Source organism: Chaetomium strumarium (genome assembly GCF_033439665.1).
Source record: "Chaetomium strumarium strain CBS 333.67 chromosome Unknown B0T15scaffold_5, whole genome shotgun sequence".
In the NCBI taxonomy this organism is placed as follows: domain Eukaryota; kingdom Fungi; phylum Ascomycota; class Sordariomycetes; order Sordariales; family Chaetomiaceae; genus Chaetomium; species Chaetomium strumarium.
Window position 1 is genome coordinate 1,433,976 of NW_026944433.1, and position 25,112 is coordinate 1,459,087.

A 25,112-nucleotide genomic window follows, 5' to 3' on the forward strand; every position below is an offset into this window, starting at 1 on the left:
AATCCACGTTTCTACTTCAGCTCCAAAGGTGGCAAGACTGAAGAGCCCCGGCACAGTAGTAGTAGGTAATCTTCCATCTCAGACCTGCAGTGCGTGCTATGAGAATGCCCTGATCAATTTGCCCAGTCCTTATTCGAGCAAGTAAAGACTATTTCTGAATCGAGTCTTCTGGGAACGTAACGTACCGTTGATTGTGCGAAGTGGACGTTCCAACAAACCTTGACTTTTGCTTGCCATGTCATCACGTCACTCGTGCGGTGGAGAGCTTCAACTTAACTAGCACCATCACATGCCAGGATCCTGATGAAGATTCAATATGGAGTCGAGAGAGGGTGTGGGTGTGGCTCATGATGATCAATGAAACGGCTGAAATTTTGTTTCCCGGACGAGGTGCATGCCACCGAACCCAACCCCAGACCTTGGGAAAGGAGCAACGCGACGACCAGTAACCCACGGGGTTCACGACGGAGGAGTGTGGGATAGAAAGATGGGAATGTCTTTCATTTTGACTTGGTAAGAGCTATGCGATGTTTTTTTGTGTACCTACCTAGGTACTGAGGCAGCCCCGACATGAACTATCCCAATAACCTACAATCCACCCCTGGTTTGTTCGTTAGCTTGGTATGTACTTTAAGTGGGGTAAAGAAGAAGATGCTTGAAAAGTCTCAATAGAGAAACGGTGGAGGATGGAAAAGAGGTGCTCCCGATTGATTAGAGCAAAAGAGGTTCGATTGATTGATGGAACTAAATGAGGACTCCTGTACTGGGCCCAGGCCCAGACCAAACAGGTCGAAGGTGGTAAGAATGTTACAGAAGAAGAGGTTCAGTGCCCAGAGATTCGGGGCCCAGTTAAATACTGGATCCACGCCCGGGTGGTACTTTCCGTACGAGCCAACAAACTCCTAGCGAGGACTGATTTGTCGGGTAGTGTTTTGATGTTGCGATGTGCTTTATGGCCCTGATCCGGGGGGAAGTTGTGGTCGGATTAGATGGATTTGGTTGGCCGCATGCCCGGCAGGGCGCAACTAGAAAAAGAAAGTGTCGTGGGGGGATGTTCCGAGTTGAATTTGTACATAGAGGAGGGGAGCACTTGGTTAGCGGACGCAATTGGTGTGTTGCACCGTTTTGGTTGACCGTGTGGGTCTTTGCCCCAGCGTCTTGGGCGATGATCGTGAATACCTAGCGCGGGGCGCGTCTGTTTCTGTTCCTCCTTTTCTTCGTTTCGTTCCTCGTCCTTGGACAGCATCTTCTGCTATGGCTCTACCGCCCGATTTCGCCGTTGTTTTGGAGAACCTTCAGAGTCTCGCTGTGCAGTTTGGCCGTTGTGGCAATCTACCGGCGATTGATCAAGGTGTGCAGATGTTGCAGGTCCTGGGGAGCTGCGCCAGGAGCTGCGTCGGTCCGTGGCAGCCATTCATGAGCGACTTGATCATCTCGACCAGCGGTTGATTCGTGTCGAGCAGCGGTTGATTGGTATCGAGAGCGACATTCACACACTGTATGTGTTCTTTTCATCGGAGACGTATATCGTTGTTTCCGCTTTCTGACGGTCTAACGCGTTTCCAGAGATGCGAACGGCGTGGCCCGCACGATGAATACGGCAGTGACTCGACCGGATCTTCCATTGGAGCCATTGCGGGTGTTGCGAGACGGAGGAGAAATTCCCGAGTTTCCGCGTACTGTAGAAGCTATCAGGACGATGTCCGGTATGTTGATCTGATTTATCGCGGGGCTGTTATATTGCTAGTTTCTGGTTTTTCCTTCGGCGTTCGGTCTAGTGATCTAGTTTGCTAGTGTTGTAATGTGATTCAAGCGAAGCATCGTCGTTCTGAGCTTTCTCTGGGTTATACAGTACACTGTGAACACAGGGAAAGCGAGGAACACTTCGCTTGATTTACAGGGGAAAAACTCCAAAGTGTCTCGAGTAGCGATTGGGTGCCATAGCGGCACAGAGACGGGAAGTCCGTTTAGCGCCGAAGTACATCATGGTTGTACTAGTATACCGTGCGGATTATGCTTGGCCGGGAAGGATAGAAAAAAGTAACTATTGCCGGGATATGGTCCGGAAGCCTGCAAAGAGGTTAGATCTTACATTACATTCCCTGACATTGCGTTGTGTTGTGTGTTATGGCCGATAGAATGTTTTGGTGTAGATGTGGCGTTGGTGGCTGATTGAATTCCGGAAGCTTGAATTGCGGGAGCTACTGTATTGCGATTGAAACTACGGGAGCTTACATAGGTACATACTATCTATAAGGTATATTATTATGACAGTGCGGCCAAGACAAGGCCAGTTAATGTCAGCTAGCGAAAGTGTTCATCGCCACAGGACCATCAGCGTGATCGAGTCTCGAGGCGTCTTGCCACCGGGCTTGGCGTTCGCATTGAACGCCTCGCGCAGGTGTGATAAGCCGGCATACAGTTAGGTAAGCTCCCGCACAGAGCCACGGGGCCAATGAGATGAGCGTCATGCGTCCGAGAGACGTGCAGTGAATCTTCTCTTATTCTCAACCTGACAGTATACCCATTGTTCAACGAGCGAAGGGACTGCCTCCTCAAATCATATGGGCGCCGGAAGGCGGCTACGAGCAAAAGGGTGGAGAATGGCGAAAGGAAGAGGCCCAACGTCCAGCATGTATGGCGGCAGTTGCACACGAGTGTTTCGTAATCACGTTCCTTAGATATTGATGTGCTGCCTAAGAGTGAGACAGCTTAGCGGTGAAAGCTGCATCTCTACCGAAACGGAAGACGGGCTCGGGAAGGTAAGGATGAGTTGTTTGCTGCGGCATTGTGGCTTGCTCTCGACGCTTGACTTGTCGTACGGTCAATGGATGAGGAAATACGAAAGGATAAAGAACCCGAGACATGCAGCTCTATGTGCAGCCGAGCTGGGGCCCCGATGTCTGGCATCAAGCTCTGTCAGAGTGCTCACGCAGGATGGGGACTTCGGTGTGATATTGAGATCCATCATTGGAATAGTTTTTGACATCTTGCATACGGTAGATAGGCCAGAGCGGTCCAAGTTGGTGTCAGCACGCCAATAGGGAAAAAGACCTCACTCACCTTGAGGGACTAATCTTGTGGCAACCTGCAATCTGATCGTCGCGCTGTGAGTGGTTGCGTGTTTGCATGAGAAGCAATGCTACGATGGCATGTAGTGCTGCGAAGGTAAAACTGCGATATGCTCCTCGTCGTGCTCACCAGGAAGCTCGATGCCGGGTGACTCCATATTCTTTCCCTTCTTTCCCCATTGTAACTCTCTGATGAGCCAGCATGCTGGCTTTCTGTAGGTCTAGGAACAAGGGCTTTGATGCCAGTTGCCGACCTTGAAAGAAAGTGCAGGGAAACCCCTGAGAAGAATGGATAGTGCCGTCGGCCCCACTTTCATTACAGCGGCGATGGGGCGGGGCCGAAGCTCGGTCCCGCTTCGACACCGTTCAAAGTCTCCCGCGTCCATCTTACATATCCTGAGATTGCTCGGTTCGATCGGGATTTTGATATACGGTTAATCACTCTAGTATAACTGCCTTCTCGTTCGGCTGCACCGACGGTTGTGGCGAAGTGACACCCGGGGTTCCGGTACCGGTTGTGGATGACGGGGAACGTTGTTCGATGACGAGGGCGTAAGGACGAAGGGAGACACTGACCCCAAGTCTATTCTGCCAACTCTCTCGTCAGTCTTGTGTGACTTGTGTGATGCACCTATGGACCTTACACGAAGGCTGCGGCAATGCAGAGGTGGGATAGCATCTTACTGTTTTGCTGTATTGCGTTAGGGTGCATGCAAACCACTTAACTCACGTTTGACAGCATATACCACCATGTCAGGGGCGGACGCGGGGACTGGTTCTGCTTAATCGATATCTGTGCGCGATAGAGGGCAACACAGGGCAACACGGGGCCACACAGGGCCGCGTCAAAAGAGGCCACTGGTCCCAGCAGTTGGGTATGCTTTTCAACGTGGCCGCCCGCCCGTTGTGTCAGTCAGCACCATGTTCCTTGCAGTGAGGTCACAGCTCAGGGCCGCGAGGTCCTCTCTTAGTTTGTGGGGTGAGCATGAACGCATTGCGGCCATTGTGATGCATGGCCTGGTGGATGCCCGGTTGGGGCTTTTCCTTTCCCCCAGAATGCGAGATCCCAACGTACCCAACCGGAAGTGCTGATTTGGGTTTCATCGCCTGCGAGTGCGGCTTGCCTGCAGATGTCTGAAATTGCTCGCCAGTCGTCTCGGCGTGGAGGGCATGGGGCTTGTAACTCAGTTTGTCACCTCCAAGGAACAAGACTACCTATATATAACATTCCCATGGTGGTCGTTGAGGCCTAGGCAAATGCCTTACCGAGGCGATGACTTGAAGGACCTGCGAGCTTGACTCTTCCGCCACCCTTTCCCATCCGAAACACGGCCAAAGAAGAAAAAAGAGAGAAAAAGAAAACGAATCAGCTCCCACAACTGCAAGCCCGTTGGCCTTGGTGCGGACCGAAGCCATCGCCTTCGGTGAGTCCGGGAGCACGTGTTACTGATATGATTGGAAAGCGGTGCTGTGCGTTGACAGGATCCCCAGGTTATCTGGTCGGGACCCATGAGCTGTACAGAGTCTCACTGGAAAGGGGATCATTGGGATATGCACTCATCAACCTGCAATTCCTCAAGTGGAGTGTGGAGTCTGTCGGTATGCAGCCATCCCACGCGTTGATGGTGGGTGGGTGTAGCACACCCGAGATTGGGGGTCTCAGAAGTTGTAGAAATTCGTATTCAAGCAGCACTCCCGCCCGACTTGAAGACGCTCGGGCTTCACCGCATAAATCTGATAAAACAGACGATCTGCTTCGCAGCGTTTCCCAGTTTTGCCTTGAATTGGACGCGGGACGTGCCGGTGAGGATGAGCCTGGGCTTTTGGTCGAAAAGCTGAAACCGCGTAAAATACGATACATACACCGCAGAGCAGACGGAAATCCTCGGTTACTACGGAGTACTCGACTAGGAAAGCGACTCTGGGGACATACCTGACCTGATTCGTGCATCAATATGAGTCAGTGGACACGCTCCGGCTTAGAGGAATTTGCAAATCCGACACTAGCATGCTTAGATGTCGAATGGCACTTTGACCTTATGACTGGCCCATTGTTTGCGAGCCAGGTATGTTGAGACTCGAGGACAGGAACAATAGGATAATACCGCAGGACGTATCGAAAGATCGGGGACGAAATGGCAACAGGATCCCTGTCATCATCGTGATAGCAGCCGTGATTGGCTGCATGACAGGGGCCTGACAGCCAATCGCCGGGTAAGGCGCTTAGGACCCTTGCCATGAGGTGTGCTCCCCACAAATCCCCGCCGCCAATTCTCCTCGTGCCCCCACTCGGCGGCCAACCACACCTCGTCAATCTTCAAGTCGCAAGCTTTCGGGTGAACCATCCTTCCAGAACGTGAGCCGAGACGACGAGATAAAGACCATGCGGTTACATGTGATCCGAGACGAGCGGGGACATACCGCGATGCGACAAAGGCGAGCAAACAGGCGGTCAATGACGAGAAGAGGGAAGAACGAAAGACAGAGCTGTTTTGCGCGGCCCTTCCGATCATGTTCATAACGGCACAGCTGCTGCGGGGCAAAGCTCCCGCCTGCAGATCGCTGCAACGTCGCAGGCAAGGTACCGCTCCTCGCCGCCGGCACGGACGGCCAGGAACCTGGTGGTGGGTGACAGCTCCTCTACTGTGTATTGTGCTCAACGACCACTATGCCAGCCACAGGCACACGAACGGGCCGCTACGGGACTTGGCAACATCATACCCACTGACTACTGCCCGATATCCAGCGCCGTGTCTTGCTTTCACACAGCTACCCGGTTTGGCACACCCGGTCCTCGGCCCCGAGATGGCCCAATCCTCGTTTTCTGAGCGTTCGGTAACTAGAACACTGGCAGCCTGAGCGGGCAGCATCCGAGCCCAAGGTAACTCTTTGCCCAGGAGCATGGTCATGCGGCCCTGGTCAGTATCGGCACGAGAGACCCCTCCGCAAGCAGTTTGTAAGGTCAACGGCCAGACAGCGGCGGCATCAACCTAATTATGGCAAAATATTGGATGTGGCATGTACGCCAACCACGGTTGATGCGGACCGCTGCAAAGCAGCTCTCGAGTTCGGGCTACAGCCCTTCCCACCAGTGACAGGCCCAGATCGAAGTCACTCCTTGTCGTGCAGACCAGGGTATGTCCAGCCCATGTGCAAGGAGCCCTCCTACTCGACGAAACCCCCTGTTGCTCGGCCGCTGCTAGTGTAGTGCCGCCCTAGTCAATCTGCATCTTGCCATCTACCTTTCCATGCAGCCCCCGCGGGACCGCAGAACCTGCACCCTTGGCCTGGCCGGCCCGCATCAGCTCCCAGACTCGCGCAATGTGTGCAAGCGAAGAGGATGCCGTGAAGAAAGCCGACAAGGAGCAGACCTTTCCTCATCTTATATGGACCCAAGCACAGGGCCAGTGGCAGGTCGACTTCGTCTGCTTTTAAGGCGCCTGCAATGGGCTGGTCCTGTCTTATTTTCCGGCATACCCTCGCGGCAGCACTGTGCCCTTCCTTTTCTTTTCCTATTTCCCCTGATTTCTGCAACCCGTTGCTCTCTTCGACGCACCAAGTGCATGCGTCGGAGCGGCAAAAGAGAGTGAGAAGCAGCGCGGTGAATCAAGAGAGTGGAGATTGGCCCTTGCACTGGACTGCCCCCGACTTGGTACATTCGATACATACCTTACCTAAGGTACATCCAATACCTACACTACCTTACTCTTTGCCGCTGTGTTTCGGCGCTGCCTCTTTTCACGCGCCTAGGCTCTTTTGCCGCACGACAAGCGCCGGCCGAATTCCAAGGGTCCCTGAGAAGGGAGGTTGGTAGACTTTAGGTGTTCGTTGCCGCCCCCATAGAGGCCTGCCCACACCGCACCCCCCTCTCTCCTGCGTCAACGGCGGCATCTGGATCTCCCCCCCGGTACGATCGTGCGGCGACCCAATACCTTACCCTCCTCACCCTCGTCTTGAACCCGCCTCTTCCTTCCGCTTTCCCCCGCTACACTGTGCCCCGGGACTGCACCTTCTTCCTGGGACTTCGGCCTTCACCTCAGGGCAAACTGCACCGTCCACTGTACGGACATCGAGTCGCGACAAGCGGAACGACTACCTTGCGATTTCGACTGTTGAGCCGGCCCATGGTGTGTGGGATCCCGGCAAAGCTCGGCATCTGTACGTAGGTGTACGGAACGTGGAGGAACGTGCCGGCGACGGGAACTGACAGCGGGAGACACTGTTCCATGTGATGGTTCAGGGGTCGGACTGTGTAGCCTCGTCGCTCGTCCTGGTTCGCCGTTTCAACGCCCGGTGGGTGTACTTCACCTACTAACTGGTATGTGCCATGTTTCATTGACACTTATTCACTTCCACGCCTTTGCCTACTTGACCAGACGATGCTGGCGGTCTTGGAGTTGAGCGCCGGTAGCCACCACAGCTCGGCAAGCCGCATCGGTTGCGCAGTTATGCAGGCACCCGGCTAACAGACGAGCAGGTGGCTTTACAGGCCCGTGATCCAGAGGATTCAGGATATATCTAGCCCGTCCCAGCGCCCGCAATGTCTGCCGGCGGCCACCACAACGCCAGGAGCCGTGCTGGTTCGAGTACCGCGGCCCATGAAAAGGGGCGGCTAGCCCACACACACGGCTACCCCATGGCGACGCCGAACACGAACACCGTCGTCCGCTACTTCGAACCATGCGCCGCCACAGCGTCCATGTTCCTCTACGCGCAGGGGACCTCGGTCGTGTGCTGCCACCATGACACGCTTGCGATAGAAAGGCGGTTTGCGCGGCACTCCGAAGAGGTGCAGTTACTGGCTGTTGACAACCATAGTGACATAGGAGCGGGAAGGCTGGTCGTCAGCTATGATGCAGGGCAGACGGCCATTGTGTGGGATCTCTTGACGGGAGACGAGGTCGCGCGGTTTGCGTCATATGAGAATCTCACGTGCGCTGCTTGGATGCGCAACGGCAATGTCGTCTTTGGTGAGTACAACATCCATGGATGGTACGACTTGCAGCTGTGAACGGCTTGGCTGACGGCAAGGTCAGGCAACACGCAGGGCAACGTGATACTCTTCGAGCCCACAACGTCAGAGCACCTCTCTGCGAGGACGCTCGACCAGATAGCCATCTCGGCCATCTCACCAGCGGCTGACTGCAGGACGTTCGCGATTGGGTAGGTTTATATACCGTTCTGCGGAATGAAGTTCCTGGATTTCAATCGCTCACGTCGCACCCAGCTATCAAAACGGCTCGCTCCTGATCGCCACGCTTCAGCCAAGGTTCACCATTCTGCACAACCTGACGACATCAAGAGGGCCGTCTCCAATCGTAACGCTGTCGTGGCATGCTTCATCGTCCAAGTCGAAGTCGGATATGCTGGCTGTGCAGACCAACGATGGCGACCTCCGCGTCTGGAGTGTATCCAAGTCGTACAACAGCGATGATCCGGCCAAGATCGTGCGTATATTGAAGAGGACGGAAAACTATCTAACAGGGCCCAATTGGATGGGCTGGTCCAAGAACGGCCGAATCGTCCAGTTCTCAGAGGGGTGAGTGCCGATTGAGCCAACCAAGTCTTTTCCGCATGAGCAAAATCGATCACTGACCGTGAGCAGTGAGACAACTTCGTGGGATGTGCGGACGAAGCACGTTACGTGTGATACGATTCCGACTCTCGAGATCGTCCGCGGGCTGGCTGTCTATGGCCCGGGGGCCGTTCTCTTCACGCTAGGCGCCAACAACACCGTGCAGCAATTCGATCTAAACGCGCCAGTCATGATGGTCAATAACGTACAGCACCCTGCAAACTTGCTGCCACCGTCGCCCCCAATCTCGCTCGAGGCCGAGGACAAGGGCCGGTCCGGCAGTGTCTCGGAGACTGAATCCCAATCCCAAGTAGAGATCACATTCCGGCCGTCCGGGTTATCCGAATCAGAAGACGACCACAGGTCACCTCTGGCGCGGTATCTCCAGGCCGAAGCCGAGGCCGAACAATATCGTCCAGCCACGCCGGCTTCCAACATCACCCGGTCGAGCGTCTCGATTTCGTCCTCAACGTCACAAACGGCACCGCGGCGGTATCCGGCGTCGGTGGCTTCGCGGGGCATGACCGAGAATACGTACATTTCAGCGGGTTCCTCTCTCCGGTCAAGTCATGCTCAGCAGCAGCGGCAAAGAGGGGAAAGGGAATCCCCGTCGACAACCAGCTCCATATCTATGGGCAGCTCGCATTACCGGTCCGCTCACAAACCATCGAGGCTGCGCCATGAAGTGCCCCGGAGCCCAGAGGACTCGAGGGTCATCGATCTCTTCAAGTTCACAAAAAGCCGTCTTGCTGACGTGCCATACAAAGCGCCCTATTCTACCGACCACAGCCGTCTGACCAATGACGATCTGCGGCGGCAGATGCTGAGCACGATCTTCGGGTGGCACAAGGAGGTGGACGACCTCGTTCGCGACGAGATGTCCCGTCACCCCTTGGGTTCCACCAACCGTATTCTGCTGGCCAAGTGGCTGGGCGACATTGACACTGACATTATGGCCATGGGATCGGAGAACATGACGTCGTCCGACTGGATGCTTCTAGCGCTGAGCGGGATTGGTGGGCAGGCATCTCAGCATAAGCTGGGCCGCGCGTACGTCCAGCGACTCCTGGAGAACGGGGAGGTCCATACTGCTGCGACTATCATGATCGGCATGGGCGACCACAACGATGCGGTCGAGATCTACGTCTCGCACAAGAAGTACATGGAGGCGCTGATCCTCACTTGTCTCTTCTTCCCGGCCGCCTGGGAGCGGCAGGAGCAGATCGTTCGAAAATGGGGTGAATGGGCTGTCCAGCACGGCCAACAGCAGTTGGCAATCCGGTGGTGAGTACTGGCTTTTCCATTTTCCTTCCACACATCGAGAGGAGGACGTATCGATCGGACCCTGGAGAGAGAAAGCGCGGCTATTGACAGAACCAGCTTTGCGTGCACCGGCCACGAGTCTACTGAGCCATGGTCATCGCCATCCGCGCAGCAGCTCAATTTCCCAAGCATCACGCAGACTGTTCCGGAACTGATGAGCCCTCCCCTCTCCCCTCCGGTTATGAACCATGGGCCGCAGAGGAGTGTCGCGAAGAACGCGGCCTTGAAGCTCATCACGTCCTTTGGCGACTCGCAAGCCAAGTCCAAGCTCTTCGCGGGACATGTCGACGATGGCAGGACTCCGATTGCAGCGGGCGCGACGCCCATTCTCGAGTCGGCGCTCTCTCCGGGTGGTGCCGACCCGGCAACCGCGATCCTGCGGGGCAACAGGAGCCAATTCAACACGCCAGCGTCTGCTCGCCCGTTGCAAGGCTTCGACCGCGAGCGGCTGCCTTCTATTGGAGAAGCTCCCGATTCGGCCCAACGCGAACTGTTGACCGCGGTGACGAAGCCGGCCGTGGACCCGTATGCCGACGCGTTCCAGTCGATGGATCTCCGCGACAGCTCTGTCCGAAATCTCGAGCTGACAAGACCGAATACTGCCAGCCCAAGACTGATGAAGAACAACGTGAAGGGACACCCGCCTCCATCTCCGTCTCCGGCTGCGGTTGCTGCCCTGATGGACAGCGGGCGAAGGCGAAATGGCTCCCGCAGCCGAATCCCCGAAGGCGTTGACCTGTCTCTACCGTCGTTCAAGGACTCACTGCCGGATGACCTCACCTCGCCCGAGCCGTCAGCGCATTCTTCGGTCCGATACCACTGGCCGTCCAGACGAAGAGGTCCAGGATCCGTTTCGAGCTCGGTTACATCAACATCTGTGGCCTCGAGTGTAGCAAGGAGCCATCGCGGACATCATCAACAGCAAGGAAAGAGCCTGGACGACTACATCCACAGCCTGGATGCGGCTCAGAGCAAGCCGCAGCCACGCGGGGGCAGCCGTGACCGCGACGGTCACCATGCGCGGGAAACTAGCCAGACCCGAAGCCGGCACCGCGAGAAGTCGCGCGACCGCGGACGGGCTGCAGCACGGGGCTACACGCCCAAGGGTGGCAAGCGATCGCCCAAGTCGCCGGTGCCTATGTCGCCGGAGGACCTGATCAACTTGGCGACGCCGAAGGAAGACTTCGAGCAGCCGCGACACAGAGATGGCAGGGGAATACTACTTGACGTTTCCAACGACGAACTGGAGCCGTCAAGCCAGCCCAGCACGGTGAGGAAGGTGGGCTATGCAAACCGGGACGGATCGCGTGCGAGGGGATCCAGCCGCACCGGCAGCCGGAACGGTCGCGGTTCAAGCCGCGCACGGAGTCCCGACAAGCGTCACGATCTCCGTGGCCGCTCAGAGTCGCGTGGACCGCCCGGGAACCGGTCGCCGTCCTCGCCGCAGCCCATGTCGGCAAATTTGCAGCCACACGTCTACGGCTCTGACGACGATGAAGACTACAGACGAGCCGTTGAGGAACAGGAGAAGTTCAGGCGGAGGAACAACCGGAGCACGAGCAGAGCCAGCCGTGGGGAAGGGCCTACTTCTCCATTATCCGTTCGGTCGACGGCGTGGTCCACCCGCGAGACGGGCCGTGAGAAGTCGGATGGCATCCGACGGACCACTTCGCACGCGGGGGCGGAAGGATCCTCGCGCCGCAAGATTGGGGCACCGCTCCAGACTCCGGCGCCAATGCAGCTTGTAACGGACAGCTCAGGGGACCTGAAAGTCATCAAGGACGAGAGGCAGCTCAAGAAGGAGGCGGCCGCGCGTGAGCTTGAGGAGCGCCGGAAGTCGCTCGCCAGGCGGCCCTCGGCTCCGCCGATCCTGCACCCCACTGAGATCACGCCTGCGCCGGCCTCCCGGACGCCGCCGGCACTTATGGAGCTTCCCAGCACGACTTACGTGCCGCCCAGAAAGGAAGACCTGCCGTCTCGTAGTGCCAGCGTGGATCCGAGCGCCGGCAGGAGCATGTTTGCAAACCGCGACGGGCCGCGTATTGGGCTGCCAGCGACGCCTCGGGCTATGCGGCTGGTCATGGAGTCTGACGTGAGCAGGCACAACCCGGTTCCCTCGATCCCCGCGAGTTTCACGCAGCTGGTGCAGTCTCAGCGTCGGTCACCGGATAGACAGTCGCCCAAGAAAGCGGACGAAGAGCGGAAGGACGACGACATCCCCTTGCTGCTCCCGTCGACCGTCTACACGCCGCCCCCGCCTGCCAACTCGCGACTGGCAGCTCAGATCGGGAGGTCGATGTCTGCTCCTCCCCAGGACCTGGTGCAACCGCAACAGGGCCATTCCCGCCGGCCGTCTGCCGCGAACACGATGTCGATGCAAGGACGACGGCCGTCTCACGACGCGAATGCCTTCCCCGGCCGGAGACCGTCCCACGATGCCAACATCCCCCCGCCGCCTCCGCCACCAGTGCCGCCGATGCTCAAGGAACTGCAGCACCTCGCCCAGCCGCCGCCGCCGCCGCCGGCCCCGCTCCCGCACCTCGGTGGTGGCGGTCCCAAACCAGTCGTCTACGGCGGCAGCTCGGGCATGATCGAGATTGTCATGGACGATGACCAACAGCAACAGGACCACCAGCAACAACAGCCCCAACAACCGTCGTCTCAACAATCCCAGCAAGCACCTCCTCCGCCACCGCCCATACCCGCCGCCACTCCCGTCAGCGAGGCCACGGTGCCCATCATCTCTCCACCCAACCCGCGCCACGGCGGCCACAACCGCGGCCGGAGCAGCGTCGACAACACGGGAAACAGCGGCAGCAGCATCGGCGCGCGCCTCTCACGGGCGACGGAGCGGATGCGCTCGGCGAGCCGCAGCCGGAATAAGGAGAGGGGCGGCATCGGGGAGATGACTATCTCGGTGCCGGCGCCGTACGAGAGCGTGCCGCTGCCGCCCCAGTCGTCGATGGGCATGAGTGGTATGACTTATCGAGCGGTGGTCGGCGTAGGCGGTCAGGTGTACCAGCAGGTGCAGGCGCAGGTTGCGCAGCAGGAGGGGAGGAATGAGTTTCGGACGGGGTTGCATCAGAGTGAGATGATCTGATTCGCTTCCCATATGATATAAGTATACAATAGGTACTGTTGCGCTTGGATGCTTGAGTTGGTTTGTGGTTTGTCCGCTGGAAGGGGAAATTCGATTCGTTTTCGCATTCATCTGGCGTCTAGCTATTCTGGGGCATCATTACCATACCATATCACATCGGCATGGTTTTAGGTTTGACGGGGACTGCTGCCGTTTTTGGTACGACCGAGCTGGAGAAGAGGAAAAGGAAGCGAAAAAGAACATGAAGAAAAGGGAAAAGGGGCGCTTCGATTCACACACACACGGCATTCAGCATACAATACCCGCTTCACTAGCTTATACCCCCCCGAGTTCACCCGCTGGCAGCGCGGGCATTTTGTATGGGGAACGGGAAGAAAAGTCATGAGAGATATACCATTGGTTCTTTTTGGATAAGTGATGAGACAGGGACACGACATGAAGATGATGAGGCAGGAGGGGATGGGGGGATGGAATTTAATGAACGGTTTATAGGGAAGTGGAAGGGATTTGTACACTTCGTGACGATCCTTTGCATCATCTGGCGGTAGTTGCAGCTCTTTTTTGCATTTAATTTGGTTTCTTGATTTTGCACATATGCAACTTCTGTTCTTTCCGTCTTCTTCTCTTCCCTTATCATGATTCTTGATGACAGCTGGCTCTGGGCGACTCGGGTGCTTCTCTGCGGCAAGGAACACTCGAAAGTGGGCGAGCGAGGGTAGGGAGAGCGGAAGAGATTGGATACTGGTTATGGAAGGAAGCTGGACGGACGGATACGATGACAGTCGCCAGCCCAACGGAAACAGGAAACAAAAGCAGCCTTTAACGAGCGTTACATTGTTGCCTCGCGGCACAACTGTGTTTTGGATTTTTGTTCGTTTCTGGTTTGCATGGGTGCTGGACCTTCTATAGGGGGTTTATGTCAGTTGTCGTGGTAGCAAAATTAGTTCTTGATAATACTCATGTTGCCGTTTATTCCTGCTTGTGTCGCGCTGTCCGTGTCGAATCGGTTGGTGAGTGGTAACGTTAAGAAGGGGTGCTCTGTTAAGTGTTGTGGAGACGGTTGGCATTCAACATCGCGAGATGCTTCAAGCGGGGTGTCGGACTGGCGATGCGATGCTCAAAAAGCCGCCTTTCCTGTCCTCCATGGCTTTTGAACATGTGCGCAATGAAAGGGCAAGTCTTGGATGATCAACTGCAATCCAACCAATTGGTATGTGACACCAAAAACAAAATGCAAAACTTTGCAAAAATTGGAGTTGACATCCCCATCTCGCCACTCTACCCCATGCCCCCCGCGATCGTCATCCAGCGCGCCATCTGACGGTGAAGATGCCTCTGCAGAGTGAAGCCTCCCTCAAGTGTCATCTTCATTGCTTAGGGCCACGCGCAGCATCGCAGGTTACCCACACGAGTGGGTGGCCACCGCAAGATTCGCACTGGGCGCCGCGGAGGGGTTCTTATGGGGATGGAGTAAAGACAGCGAGAATATCGAGTGCCTCCTAATCCAAACTGACCATTACAGCCGAGAGCTGCAAAACTGGATCTAATACATATAGTGCCCACCAGGCGTTGTGGGGCCGCCTGCGCTCAGGGTTAGGGCTGTAGCTGCTTATCGATAGTAGACACCTCTTCTCTATCCTTCCCTTCCTGGCGCGTCAAGCTCCCATCTCAGCTTCCTTGTTGAAGCAGCATCCTCACAAGTTCCAAGGCTGCAAGGAAGGGCCTGTATGGTACTGGAGAATGGATTGTTGAGCAGAGGCATAGCGGCGGTGAAGGAGCTGTGAGACCGCGAACGGTGTCCCGGACTTTAATCATCTGCCCCGACAGCTCAAACCACTACTAGTCAACTAAGTCGAACACTCAGTTTCTGCGACAGCAACATGCTCACCACAGCACCGCACCTGTACATCCGCCGCCCTTCGCCAACCACAGCCGAGTTCACAGTCACCACCTGCCCGCCACTGACTGTCCCCCTGCGGCTGCTACTGCTCACGCTACACCTGGCGCGGGCCTTGCTCTTCTCCGCCGCCATCCTAGTCCTGTACGCCCGCTTCGTCGAACCGAGCCAGCACCACGACCACCGCCACCACTACTACCACCACCAGGGCTGCTGCACCCCGATTTTCCCATTCCAGCTATTCCTAGCAGGCGACGTCCCGCAGTTCCTAACCACCCTGCTACAAACCGCGCACCGCTCGCAGCCAGGCATCTTCCTCTCGCAGCTGACGGCGCCGCTGCCCGACTGGGCCGTGGCAGCGGCCTCCCTGGCGGCGGCGTACGCGGCGGTGTGCTTCCGGCTGCACCGCACCGAGTCGGTGCTGGTGCTGCGCGGGCTGGGCATTCAGACGTGCACCATCCGCGGCAAGTGGGGGGGCTGTTTCGGCACGCAGACGCGCTTCATCCCCACCGAGCAGATCCGGGACGTGCTGATCAACGAGGCCTTCCGCGGCTTTGAGGTACGCTACTATCTCATTGTGGTCGTCGAGGGCGAGGAGGATGTCGTGGTGCTGTTCCCAGGCTTGTTGCCGCGCCGGAGGATCGTCGAGGCTGTGTGGCGCGGGGTGAAGGGGTGTTTGTTTGAGGGGGAGGAGGATGGGAAGGGGTAGTTGATTCAATGGAGAAAGGGCACGGAATTGGAAGACAAGGAGGGGGGTGGCGGGGAGGTTATTTTTTCATTCATCCATCTATCCTGCTACTACTTGTGTCTACTACTGATGTGTCATTGCTGTCGCCGCTTCTGTTGTTCGCCTTGATCACACTCCGCCAATTCTTGGTCTTGCCCAGCTCCTCGGCGTTGGCGAACCCCTTGCTCTGTGCCCACTTGTCGTTGATCTCCTCCGGCGTGGCCTGCAGCTGCTTCTTGAGCACGGGCACGTAGGTCCCCGACGCCCTGGCCGTGTTCCCGCCTTCGTACACCAGCTGGCTGCTGCTTGGCTTCTCGGGCGGCCCGGACTCGGCCAGTCGCCTGCTCAGGTCAGCTTTCCGCGCCACCGAATCCAGCAGCCGGTTTGCCAGCAGCTCGTCCATCTTGCGCTCGCGCCAGTACTCCCACAGCTGGTCCACCATCCCGCTGGGCCCGTGCAGATGCGCCGGCCTGTCTTCGCCCAGCCAGACCCAGTCGATGGCGTCCTGCAGGTGGGGATCGCCCTCGACGTCCGGGTCGTGCATGTCTTGCGCCGCCTTGTCCCCGCCGGGGAAGATGCAGTCCCACAGCACGAGCGGCACTTCCTCGGCCATGGTGTAGTTTGGCTTCCGCGGGTGCCTGGCCACGTCGAGCAGGTCCGTGACAAGCGACGGCTCCTCCAGCCCCTGGCCGATGAGAAAGAGGATCGCGATCATGTGGCGGATTTGGTGCCAGAGGAAGGCCGAGCCGCGGACGTGGAAGTAGTACACTTTGGGGTGGGGCTTTCCGGCTTCGAGACCAGCCGGCTTGTAGTCCTGCTGCTCCAGGTAAGGCAGCGCCGAGCCCACGTCCTCGACCTCGACGATATCCGCCTCAAACACCCTCCGCTTGAAGTTGGTGATCTGCTTTGCGCCATCCATCTTGCAGAAATTCCGGAAGTCGTGCAGACCCTCAAACAGCTTGGCAGCCTTGCGCATGGCGTCAATATCCAGCCACCCTTCCCTCCCCCTCGTCCCTGACGGGTCCAGCGACGCAGGCACTGGGGGAAACGCCGGCTGGGTGAAGAAATACCGGTACTGTCTCTCCCAGCACGAGAACCGCGCCGAGAAGTCGGCCGGCAGCGTCGGCGCCCACGCCAGCACCCTGATATCCGGCGGCAGCAGCCGGTTCAGCACTCGGGGGTAATTGATCTCGTCGGCGATGGGATCCCACGCAGGCTTCCCCTCGTCCGGCCCAACCGTTTTCCCGCCCTGGCTCTCGGCGCCAACCATCTCCGCATCGCCATCATCGTTCTTCTTCCCCACCGCAACAGGCTCGACAACCGGCCTATTGCTCCTCACCCGAATGCCAATCACCTGCCCGAACGCGCTCACCCCGCGGTCGGTGCGCCCGCATTTGGAGTACTCCCACGGGCCGAAGTCGACCTTGTCCGGCTGCTCGGGCCAGATCAGACAGCTCTTGACCAGCGCCTTCCACAGCTCCTCCTCGATGGTCGGCACCGCCACGCCGGACTGGTACTCGAACCCGCCGTAGCGCTTGCCGAGGTAGGCCAGCTTGAGCGCCACAAGGCGCGTGGAGTACTTGGACGGGTCGAGCTTGCTGGGCTTCTTCTTTTTCTTTTCTTTTTTCTGCTGCGCTCCTCCTCCTCCTCTTCCTGGATTTGCGGGGTTGGGGCCTGGGGTTGGTGCTGTCCCTGATGCTGAGGCAGGGGTCTGGCATTGTGCAGCAGGTTTTTGTTCTTGTTGCCTCTTATTAAGAAGCTGCTCTTCCAGCTCCTTGACACGCTCAACTAGACGGTCCTTGGACCAGTCCTGGTAGTTGGAGTCCGCCATCTGGGCTGCGGATGAGCGCAGGGGGCGGCGCTGATGCTGAGATGGAAGGTAATGAGCTGCAGTTGGATATGAATGTGACAGGAGCGCAACTACTCGGTTCCATTGCCCGTAAATGAGAGCCTTCTGTGCATGGGCGATGGCGTTCATATGGCCATCTGAAATTTGGATGCGTACTTCTCCCCATTCAAGTCCGAATCATCTCTCTCAGGTGGCAGCAGGTGGAGCGGAGTTTTGGTCAAGAGGTGGCCGGAGAATTCAGTCTCCGACTAAGTGCACGAACAACCCTGAGGGTTAAGTGTGTGCTTGGCCTGCCGCAGATCATTGCCGCTTCGATGTAACCCTCCATGGTTCATAGAGATCTCCGCCCAAGTGCAACCTCCTTTGAAGTCTTCGCGCAGCAGAGAACCATATCATTCTGCGTTACAGCTACAACCGCCACGGCTTTTTTGCGGCTTAGACACTTTCCGAATGAATCGATGACTCCATTAGACCTTGGTAGTCATGACGTGTACATCAGCAACTTGGACGACGCCTTGCGGACCACCATGGACGTCAGACAGCTTAAAACAGAACCCCACCCTCCGTCATCAGAGGGCTAGCTACTACCCTTAATAACAGCCACACATTTCCTGCCCGTCGCCTACAAGTCACCACGGTTCTTCTACCTTCTTTTTCACGACATCAGATACAACTTTGACACCATGGACCAACCATGCTGCCAACCCGTGGCGGCACTCGCCGAAGCTGTGGCAAGAGGCGAGGACGGCGGTGACGACCGCCCTTCCCCGCCCCCCGCCGGCGCGGTCGACGAACTTAGAATCGACCAGCTGAGTCTGATGAGATCAGCATCCGAAGATGGACTCTCCATCTTATCTCGGAAATCTTCGTCCCGGCTGGAGAACCTCCCGGCCGACCTGAGGGTCCAGATCCTCTTGAGCATGCCGGATTTTGAGGCCCTCCACAGGCTTGTGCACGCATCCCCTGTGATGTACGCCCAGTACCGAGCCTACCGCACCAGCATCCTCAGTGCGCTCCTAGACCGCGAGTTAGCTTGCGTCCCGGCCATCTACACCTGGTTGGAGGACCTGGTGTCGATCGCAGATCTGGGGGTTATGCCTCTGACCGACGAGACACTTGCCTTCTTGAAGGACAAATACTACGAGCGCTACGCGCGGAAGCGGCATGTGTGTCCGTACCTAGCTTTGGTTGAGCAAAACAGCCTTTGTTCGCTGGCGAAGCAGGAGAAACCACGGAAGAAAAATTCGCGCATTGCGAAGTTCATCTCCGACCTAATTTTCAAGGGATGATCTTGCTGAAGGGCATGGTGGAATGCCATAATTCTCCGTCCGATGCTTACGTTAGACCCCGCTGGTGCCCAACAACCAACTTACCTTCCATTCCACTTAGTTGTTCCGTCTTAGATTCACCTTACTCGCATCGCATCATCAACCACGAGCCTGCCCTGGTTGCATTGTTCCGGCGACCTGGTAGCTTATCAACGTATGTTTTTCATCCATTGGGCAAAACCAGGAGCGCTACGTCATTTACTCTACCTCGAACGAACACGCTGCACCTTTTGGCATCGATGCCTGCCCGGACGAAGCGAAGCGGAAGAAAGGAACGCACCGCGTGGCACCACAGCTTGAAGGCCAACCATTCCCGGAATGTCTTGGCCATCATTCATCCACGGCGACCTACGCAAGTTTCCCAACTTATCGGTATTGACAACGTCGGGGTGGTCGGGGCAGGGGCGGGAAGGAAGGAGGAGGGGGGGCCCGGGGGGGTTGGGCTCCACGACTAGACGAACACGTCGGGCAATGGCGGCTTCGGAACCTGGAGAGGAGTAATGCCTTCATTCGACGGCTCTCTTTCTGTCCGGTTGGAGCCATTCCCCTTTTCAGGACTCTGTGTCGGAGGGATTCTGATATCGGAAATCGACCGGGAGTGACCTTGATGGTAAGTACCCAACAGACCAGGTGCTACGTCTCGTGACGTGTCACAGTTCATACATGCTTACCTTGAGGGCTCTAGGGTTCTAGCACTAAACCATGTCCGGCTATCTGAGCATGGCGGCCGCGTTGTGGGCGCTTGACGACACGCGGCACCTGCCAGCAAGACGGACGGGTGCAGGTCACCATGAGCAATGCGAGGTTGCTCAAGGTGACAGGCGGCACCAATCTCCGCATGCCAGGGACCGGGTCGGGCGCGCGTGGGGCCCGCAGCTTCGCACCGTTCTGTCTTTTGTTTTGTGTTTTATTCCTCTTTTGTTCTTCTTTTTTGGGTGTGGTTCGCCATATTCAGTTGAAGTACGGATGTCTTTGATTTGAGGGTGTGGTTGTCTTAGCCCGAGAGGGATCTCCGGCTGCTGAGATACGGGGCATCTCCCGCCCTAGACTGCGGAAAGATGTTTTGTCATATGAGTTGTAGACGGACGGGTGTTTGGGGATACCAGGCAATATACAGTACTCCCTCTATTGTTTACGACACTCGCTGTATGGCTGAAGAGTGCTCTTTCACTAGACTCCCTGCTTCCAGTTGATATTGTGAGGCTCAGCCACGTGCCAATGTAGCCTGATGGGCCCTTAGGAGTAGAATCATAGTCAAAAGGTTAAGGAGATAGGCACCTATTCATTGATGGGAGAGGTGTCCTAGTTGTCTCGAACATGATCCGTCTCATCATCATCTTGAGAGTTGAACTGTTTAACAGAGTGCCACAATAAGGCTACGTCTTGGCACTCACGATAAGCCTGATAAGGTGGCCCGAACAGTTATGCACCCTTTTGCCCTCATACACATCAACATGGAGGAACACACAATCACGATCCTACTTTTAGGCGATGAGAGATGCGGGAAATCGACGTTTTTATCGTCAGTATCCTAGAAGATTCCACAACAGAGCAACAGACGTGTCCCGGATGATTGACTAACCCCCACGCAGGAGGATCAGCCTGGGCCGTCAGAAGCTCCGTGGAACGACCCCCATCGCGTTGCTTAGAGACTTAGACCAGCCGTTCCCTTTCGAAATCCGCTCCCGCAAAGGCCAATATCGCTTCGAGTTTTACGACACGTCCAGCCCGGAGAACTGGAGGCTCCTCCGACCGGACCTCGTCATCATCTGCTATGACATAAGCCAGCGGCTCAGCCTCATCAACCTGCAGCGGGTGGTGCGTACAGATCTAGTCGAACCTGAGCCTTTTCCTCATCGACAACCCAGTGGCTGATGCGTTTGTTTCCGTAGTGGATCAAGGAAGTGCGGACGACGTTCCCTTCGAGCGACACTCTTTCCGTGCTGGTGCTGGGCCTCAAGCGGGACCTGCGGTCCGAGGACGACCTCAACGGCATCATCTATCCGCAGGAAGCCTACCGAGTGGCGCAGGAGATCCGAGCCGACAAGTACATGGAGTGCTCGGCCGTGACGGGAGAGCTGATGGAGGAGGTGTTCGACGACATTTGCACCACCGCCCTGAAGACCATCACGTCAGATGGAGGGCAGAGTGAAGGCGGGTGCTCGGTCATGTAGGCCAGCGTGGCGTCGAGGGTGGCCGGTTTGGCACTTGACGCGTAGTTCTGCATGCGCATCACAGACAACGCGATCCGTCGGTTAGTTGCCGTTTTCGACAGGCGGGGCGGCGTCGGTTTCCATCTCGTCTCCTTGCTCGCCTCCCTCCTCCTCAGGCTCGTCGCGGCCCAGCACCTCGCCGATGATGGCGACGATCATCTGCTGCTCCTCTTCGGTGAACCGCTCCTCCATATCCTCGATCGCTGTGCTGAGGACCGCACTATTGTCCGGGCGCAGGTTAAGGATGGACAGCACTTCTCCCTTGGTCAGTTCGCTTGGCAGGTTGGCCTCCCGGAGCTTCTCCAGCAGACGGGGGATGGTAGACGGGCCGTATGCCTGTGTTACTTCTTGCTTTGCAAGCGGACTAGGTTTCTCGTGCAGATATGCGATGACCTGGTCCTGTTATTAGTCTACCAAAAGGCTTTTCCTTGGCATGCTACCTAGTTGTAGAGACAAACCTCGGTCATGATATGGTGTGCATTTCCGGGGACCTTCCTGCTTTGGGCCTTGTTTCGTTTTCGCTGGTCAATGATGTGCTGATACACCTCATAGTTGGAGAGGAGGGCGTTCTGCGACTCCAGGATCCTCATGTTGTCTTTATTGACGATGCTTCCTCCGTCTGAGTTTCTGAGTTGTGACAGTCGCTGAAATGGGTTTTGGCGCTCCTATTTGGAGTCCTGGACGCTCTGTTACTGTGTTACACAGCAGCCCGAGTTACCACTAGCTGCAGAAGATATGTGTCACAACTCTGGAACATTCAAGTTTGTCGTTCAACGATCATCTTGCGGTTTTTAGAACTCCTTGAGGAATCTCCCATGCTTAAGGGAGCTGGATGGGTAATGTGTCCCTTGAATGGGATGCAGCTGCTCCTTCAACCGTCAAGGCCTCTCCACCGCAGCACACGTCCCCACTAATAAGCCAGCCCAATAAGATGTTGCAGGGCTGCCCCGCGAAAAATTCTCGCACCGTTGACCAGACCGGCCCCTCCGGCCAAAATAAACCGTTCACCTGCAGCATCGTCAGCCTGACAGATGACGCTGCCAACAACAGTATCATCTTTTCGTTTACATCCTTTCTTTCTTCATTCTTTTGCATTTACTTCTTCTTAGCTTCAATCCCCTTTCCATCTTTTTTTTCATCCCAATCTCACTTCTTTTCTTTTCGATTATTCTTCACCTTTCTAGGTTTGGTGTACAGTCTTTTTGACCTTGGGGAGCAGTCATACTTGTAACAGCAGGGTCGTCGACGTCACAGACCCATGTCAATGCCGCCCTCCACGAGGCAAGAGCCTCAGGCTGATGAGTTTATTATTTAACCCGCAACAGAAATTTTTGTTCGATTCCCGAGGTGCCCCGCGGTCACCGTCCCACTCACCTGAACCGGGTTTACCCATAACCTTAATAAACGCTTTGTCGCTGGCAACGTTATTTTCATGCTGGTCGATTCGGACTCTTTTCAAGTTGATCAAGATGGTTCCCCTGTGACCTCTCCTTCTTCTTTTCTTCCATTGACCCCTCTATCCCATTATCCGCCTCTTTGCCTGCCTCCACCGCTCGACCGTGGTAAATATCGCAGGGTCCTCCGCCTATATCGGCCGGTTCTTGCCCGAGGCATCTCGCTCACTGTTCCCCAGCTCTACTCTAAGAGTACGGACAACAGCAAAACCTCGTCAACCTTAATATTAGCATTGACAGCATTTGCTGCCGTGCCGTGCGATTGAGTTCTTCAAGTTTCCCCTGGCGCCGACCTTCTTTCCCCCGCCTCATTCTTCAACCTCTGGTCCCGATTGCGTCATTCCCTCCAGACAAGCCTCGTCAGGTTGATCAAGCCGCCAACATGGTCCGAAACATCGTAGTCCTCGGCGGTAACTCGCATCCAGCCTTGGTCGAAAGCGTGTGCAACATGCTCGGCCTTCCTGCCTGCAACCGCGTTTTGACCAAGTTCTCTTCGGGCGAAAGCCGCTGTGAGATCCAGGACTCGGTGCGCGGAAAAGATGTCTACATCATCCAGACAGGCTTTGGCGGCAATGGCAGCAAGCTCAACGACCACTTCATGGATCTTTGCATCATGATATCGGCCTGCAAGACAGGATCAGCGCGGAGGGTCACGGCCGTTCTGCCTCTCTTCCCCTATTCGAGACAGCCTGACCTCCCCTACAAAAAGTCCGGCGCGCCTCTCTTTAAGGCGAGTTCCGAGGCCGGCAAGAAGGACTATACCTTCGACAGCGTCCCGGCCACGCCAGCGCCCGGCCTACCCAGGAGTGCCGGCCTTATCAATGGCAGTGATATCACAAGCCGACTGGCAAAGACGGCATTGACCAATGGGACGGGCTCCATGTCTCCTGTTAAACAGACCAATGGCGATGGTTTCTTCCATGGAGTGAATGGCCAGGGCCTCCAAACCCCAGGTTTCACGACGCACGACTACGAGAACGGGTCACATATTGGGGCGTTCCAAGCGAAACCCGGGTATAAGCAGTGGGTTGCGCAGGCAGGGACACTGGTGGCCAACCTCTTGACCTGCGCTGGCGCGGACCATGGTATGTCTTTCCAATGCTGCACAAGACTTGCCAGGTGTTACCTGAAGGCGTTTCACCCGTGGCTTGGTGTGGTTTGAACGATGTGGACCAGTTCTCCTGTCCGGGTGGTATATGTCGCTAACATGGCGGTACTTGCAGTGATCACCATGGACCTGCACGACCCTCAAGGTATGTGCCTATTACATGACATATTATCGTCAGTCACATGCCAAGTAACGGCTCCTGCGCTGGCTGCGATTTCAGCGCCTCCCATCGATCTCCCTGCCGCTACCGTGAACGAGACTTGACGACTAGAGGTGCTGATTTTCGAGTGAAGTCCAAGGGTTCTTCGATGTTCCTGTCGACAACCTGTACGGTAGGCCTCTTCTTAAGCGGTACATCACGACACACATTCCGAATTATAAAGAGGCTGTTATCATCAGCCCGGATGCCGGCGGCGCGAAGCGGGCCACGGCCATTGCAGACAGTTTGGGCATGGACTTTGCCCTCATCCACAAGGTAATGACCCTTTGTTCCCGGTATCGGTCACTCACCAACCCTCGCGCAGGAGCGTCGCCCCACAAAGATCACAGACCGGCAAAATGCGAGTATGATGCTTGTTGGCAATGTGGCAGATCGTGTCTGCATCCTTGTCGACGACTTGCTCGACACTGGCAACACCATCACCCGTGCCGCTAAGCTTCTCAAGAAGGAGGGCGCAACAACCATATATGCGCTCCTCACCCACGGTGTCTTCAGCGGGGATGCCATCAACCGGGTCAAGGCTTCAGCCATCGACAAGGTTGTGGTGACCAACTCGGTGCCGCAGGACGAGCATAAAGCGCTGCTGGGATCCAAACTCGACATCCTGGACATCTCGCCCATCTTCGCCGAGGCCGTCAGGCGGGTCCACCATGGAGAATCCATCAGTGTCCTTTTCAACTACGATTAATTGCATGAACTCGGGGGTCCATAAAAAATGGTGTGCATCGAACATATTCGCATCTGCAGTTCTTTCTACCTTTCTCTTTTGGGTTTTCTAGGGACGTGATCTTCGACGCGTTGGGCAAAGTCTATGAGACATTGCAGTGGTGGTTACCATGCCATGTCCTATACTTCCAAGGTCGTCCCTAAACTGGGCTCCTTCAGGCGTTAGGGGTGGTGCATCCTCTCTTTCTATCAAGATATCAAACCGGGTACCTAGACGTGCCATGTCAACATTGCATGGGCACAACACATGATCTCTACTAGGGAACATCCGATCAGGCGGCGGCATGTGGTCTTGCCGGGGATCGCTTGGCCTTCTCCCTCCGCCAGGAAGCATTCTCCTGACTGATGGCGCTGAGTCACTGAAGTCTTTTCTTGCTGGGAGGCGGTTACGCACTCGTAGGTACACGCGAATACGAGCACGGTGCTCTCCGGTCGATAAAAGTTTACGTGCGCAAAACCGCGGCTTGTTAGCCAATCTGAATCATGCGCTATGCGCTTTATCTCTGCCATAGTTGCAAAGA

The 25,112-nt window shown here is 56.4% G+C and overlaps 7 protein-coding genes across 7 annotated transcripts; 5 read left to right on the top strand and 2 right to left on the bottom strand.

The window, feature by feature from the left end:
• The first annotated feature begins 6,456 nt into the window (after window positions 1-6,456).
• B0T15DRAFT_237104 (uncharacterized protein) lies at window positions 6,457-7,169 on the top strand. Its single transcript, XM_062863026.1, has one exon. The coding sequence runs from the start codon at window positions 6,517-6,519 to the stop codon at window positions 6,883-6,885; it is 369 nt and encodes a 122-aa protein (XP_062720107.1). The 5' UTR covers window positions 6,457-6,516; the 3' UTR covers window positions 6,886-7,169.
• Window positions 7,170-7,611: 442 nt separating this feature from the next.
• Window positions 7,612-13,069, top strand: B0T15DRAFT_512491 (uncharacterized protein; the record flags this gene model as incomplete). Its single annotated transcript, XM_062867985.1, has 5 exons — window positions 7,612-8,041; window positions 8,108-8,234; window positions 8,299-8,610; window positions 8,677-9,930; window positions 10,027-13,069. The coding sequence occupies 5 exons, from the start codon at window positions 7,612-7,614 to the stop codon at window positions 13,067-13,069; spliced, it is 5,166 nt and encodes a 1,721-aa protein (XP_062720108.1).
• A 1,620-nt stretch (window positions 13,070-14,689) lies between these two features.
• Window positions 14,690-15,710, top strand: B0T15DRAFT_536170 (GPI-GlcNAc transferase complex, PIG-H component-domain-containing protein). Its single transcript, XM_062869538.1, has one exon. The coding sequence runs from the start codon at window positions 14,950-14,952 to the stop codon at window positions 15,673-15,675; it is 726 nt and encodes a 241-aa protein (XP_062720109.1). The 5' UTR covers window positions 14,690-14,949; the 3' UTR covers window positions 15,676-15,710.
• Window positions 15,711-15,723: 13 nt separating this feature from the next.
• On the bottom strand, window positions 15,724-17,764 carry B0T15DRAFT_536171 (pseudouridine synthase). The gene has a single exon (XM_062869539.1). It carries the CDS (start codon window positions 17,669-17,671, stop codon window positions 15,746-15,748), a length of 1,926 nt encoding a protein of 641 aa, XP_062720110.1. The 5' UTR covers window positions 17,672-17,764; the 3' UTR covers window positions 15,724-15,745.
• Window positions 17,765-18,225: 461 nt separating this feature from the next.
• On the top strand, window positions 18,226-21,044 carry B0T15DRAFT_494799 (P-loop containing nucleoside triphosphate hydrolase protein; the record flags this gene model as incomplete). Its single annotated transcript, XM_062867047.1, has 3 exons — window positions 18,226-18,716; window positions 20,463-20,688; window positions 20,763-21,044. 3 exons carry the CDS (start codon window positions 18,226-18,228, stop codon window positions 21,042-21,044), a joined length of 999 nt encoding a protein of 332 aa, XP_062720111.1.
• On the bottom strand, window positions 20,983-21,773 carry B0T15DRAFT_237225 (RNA polymerase Rpb4-domain-containing protein). Its single transcript, XM_062863027.1, has 2 exons — window positions 21,542-21,773; window positions 20,983-21,476 (listed from the first exon to the last, which is right to left on the bottom strand). Exons 1-2 carry the CDS (start codon window positions 21,671-21,673, stop codon window positions 21,126-21,128), a joined length of 483 nt encoding a protein of 160 aa, XP_062720112.1. The 5' UTR covers window positions 21,674-21,773; the 3' UTR covers window positions 20,983-21,125.
• Window positions 21,774-22,919: 1,146 nt separating this feature from the next.
• B0T15DRAFT_485985 (phosphoribosyltransferase-like protein) lies at window positions 22,920-24,553 on the top strand (the record flags this gene model as incomplete). Its single annotated transcript, XM_062866329.1, has 4 exons — window positions 22,920-23,622; window positions 23,761-23,790; window positions 23,939-24,120; window positions 24,170-24,553. The coding sequence occupies 4 exons, from the start codon at window positions 22,920-22,922 to the stop codon at window positions 24,551-24,553; spliced, it is 1,299 nt and encodes a 432-aa protein (XP_062720113.1).
• Between the last annotated feature and the right edge of the window lie 559 nt (window positions 24,554-25,112).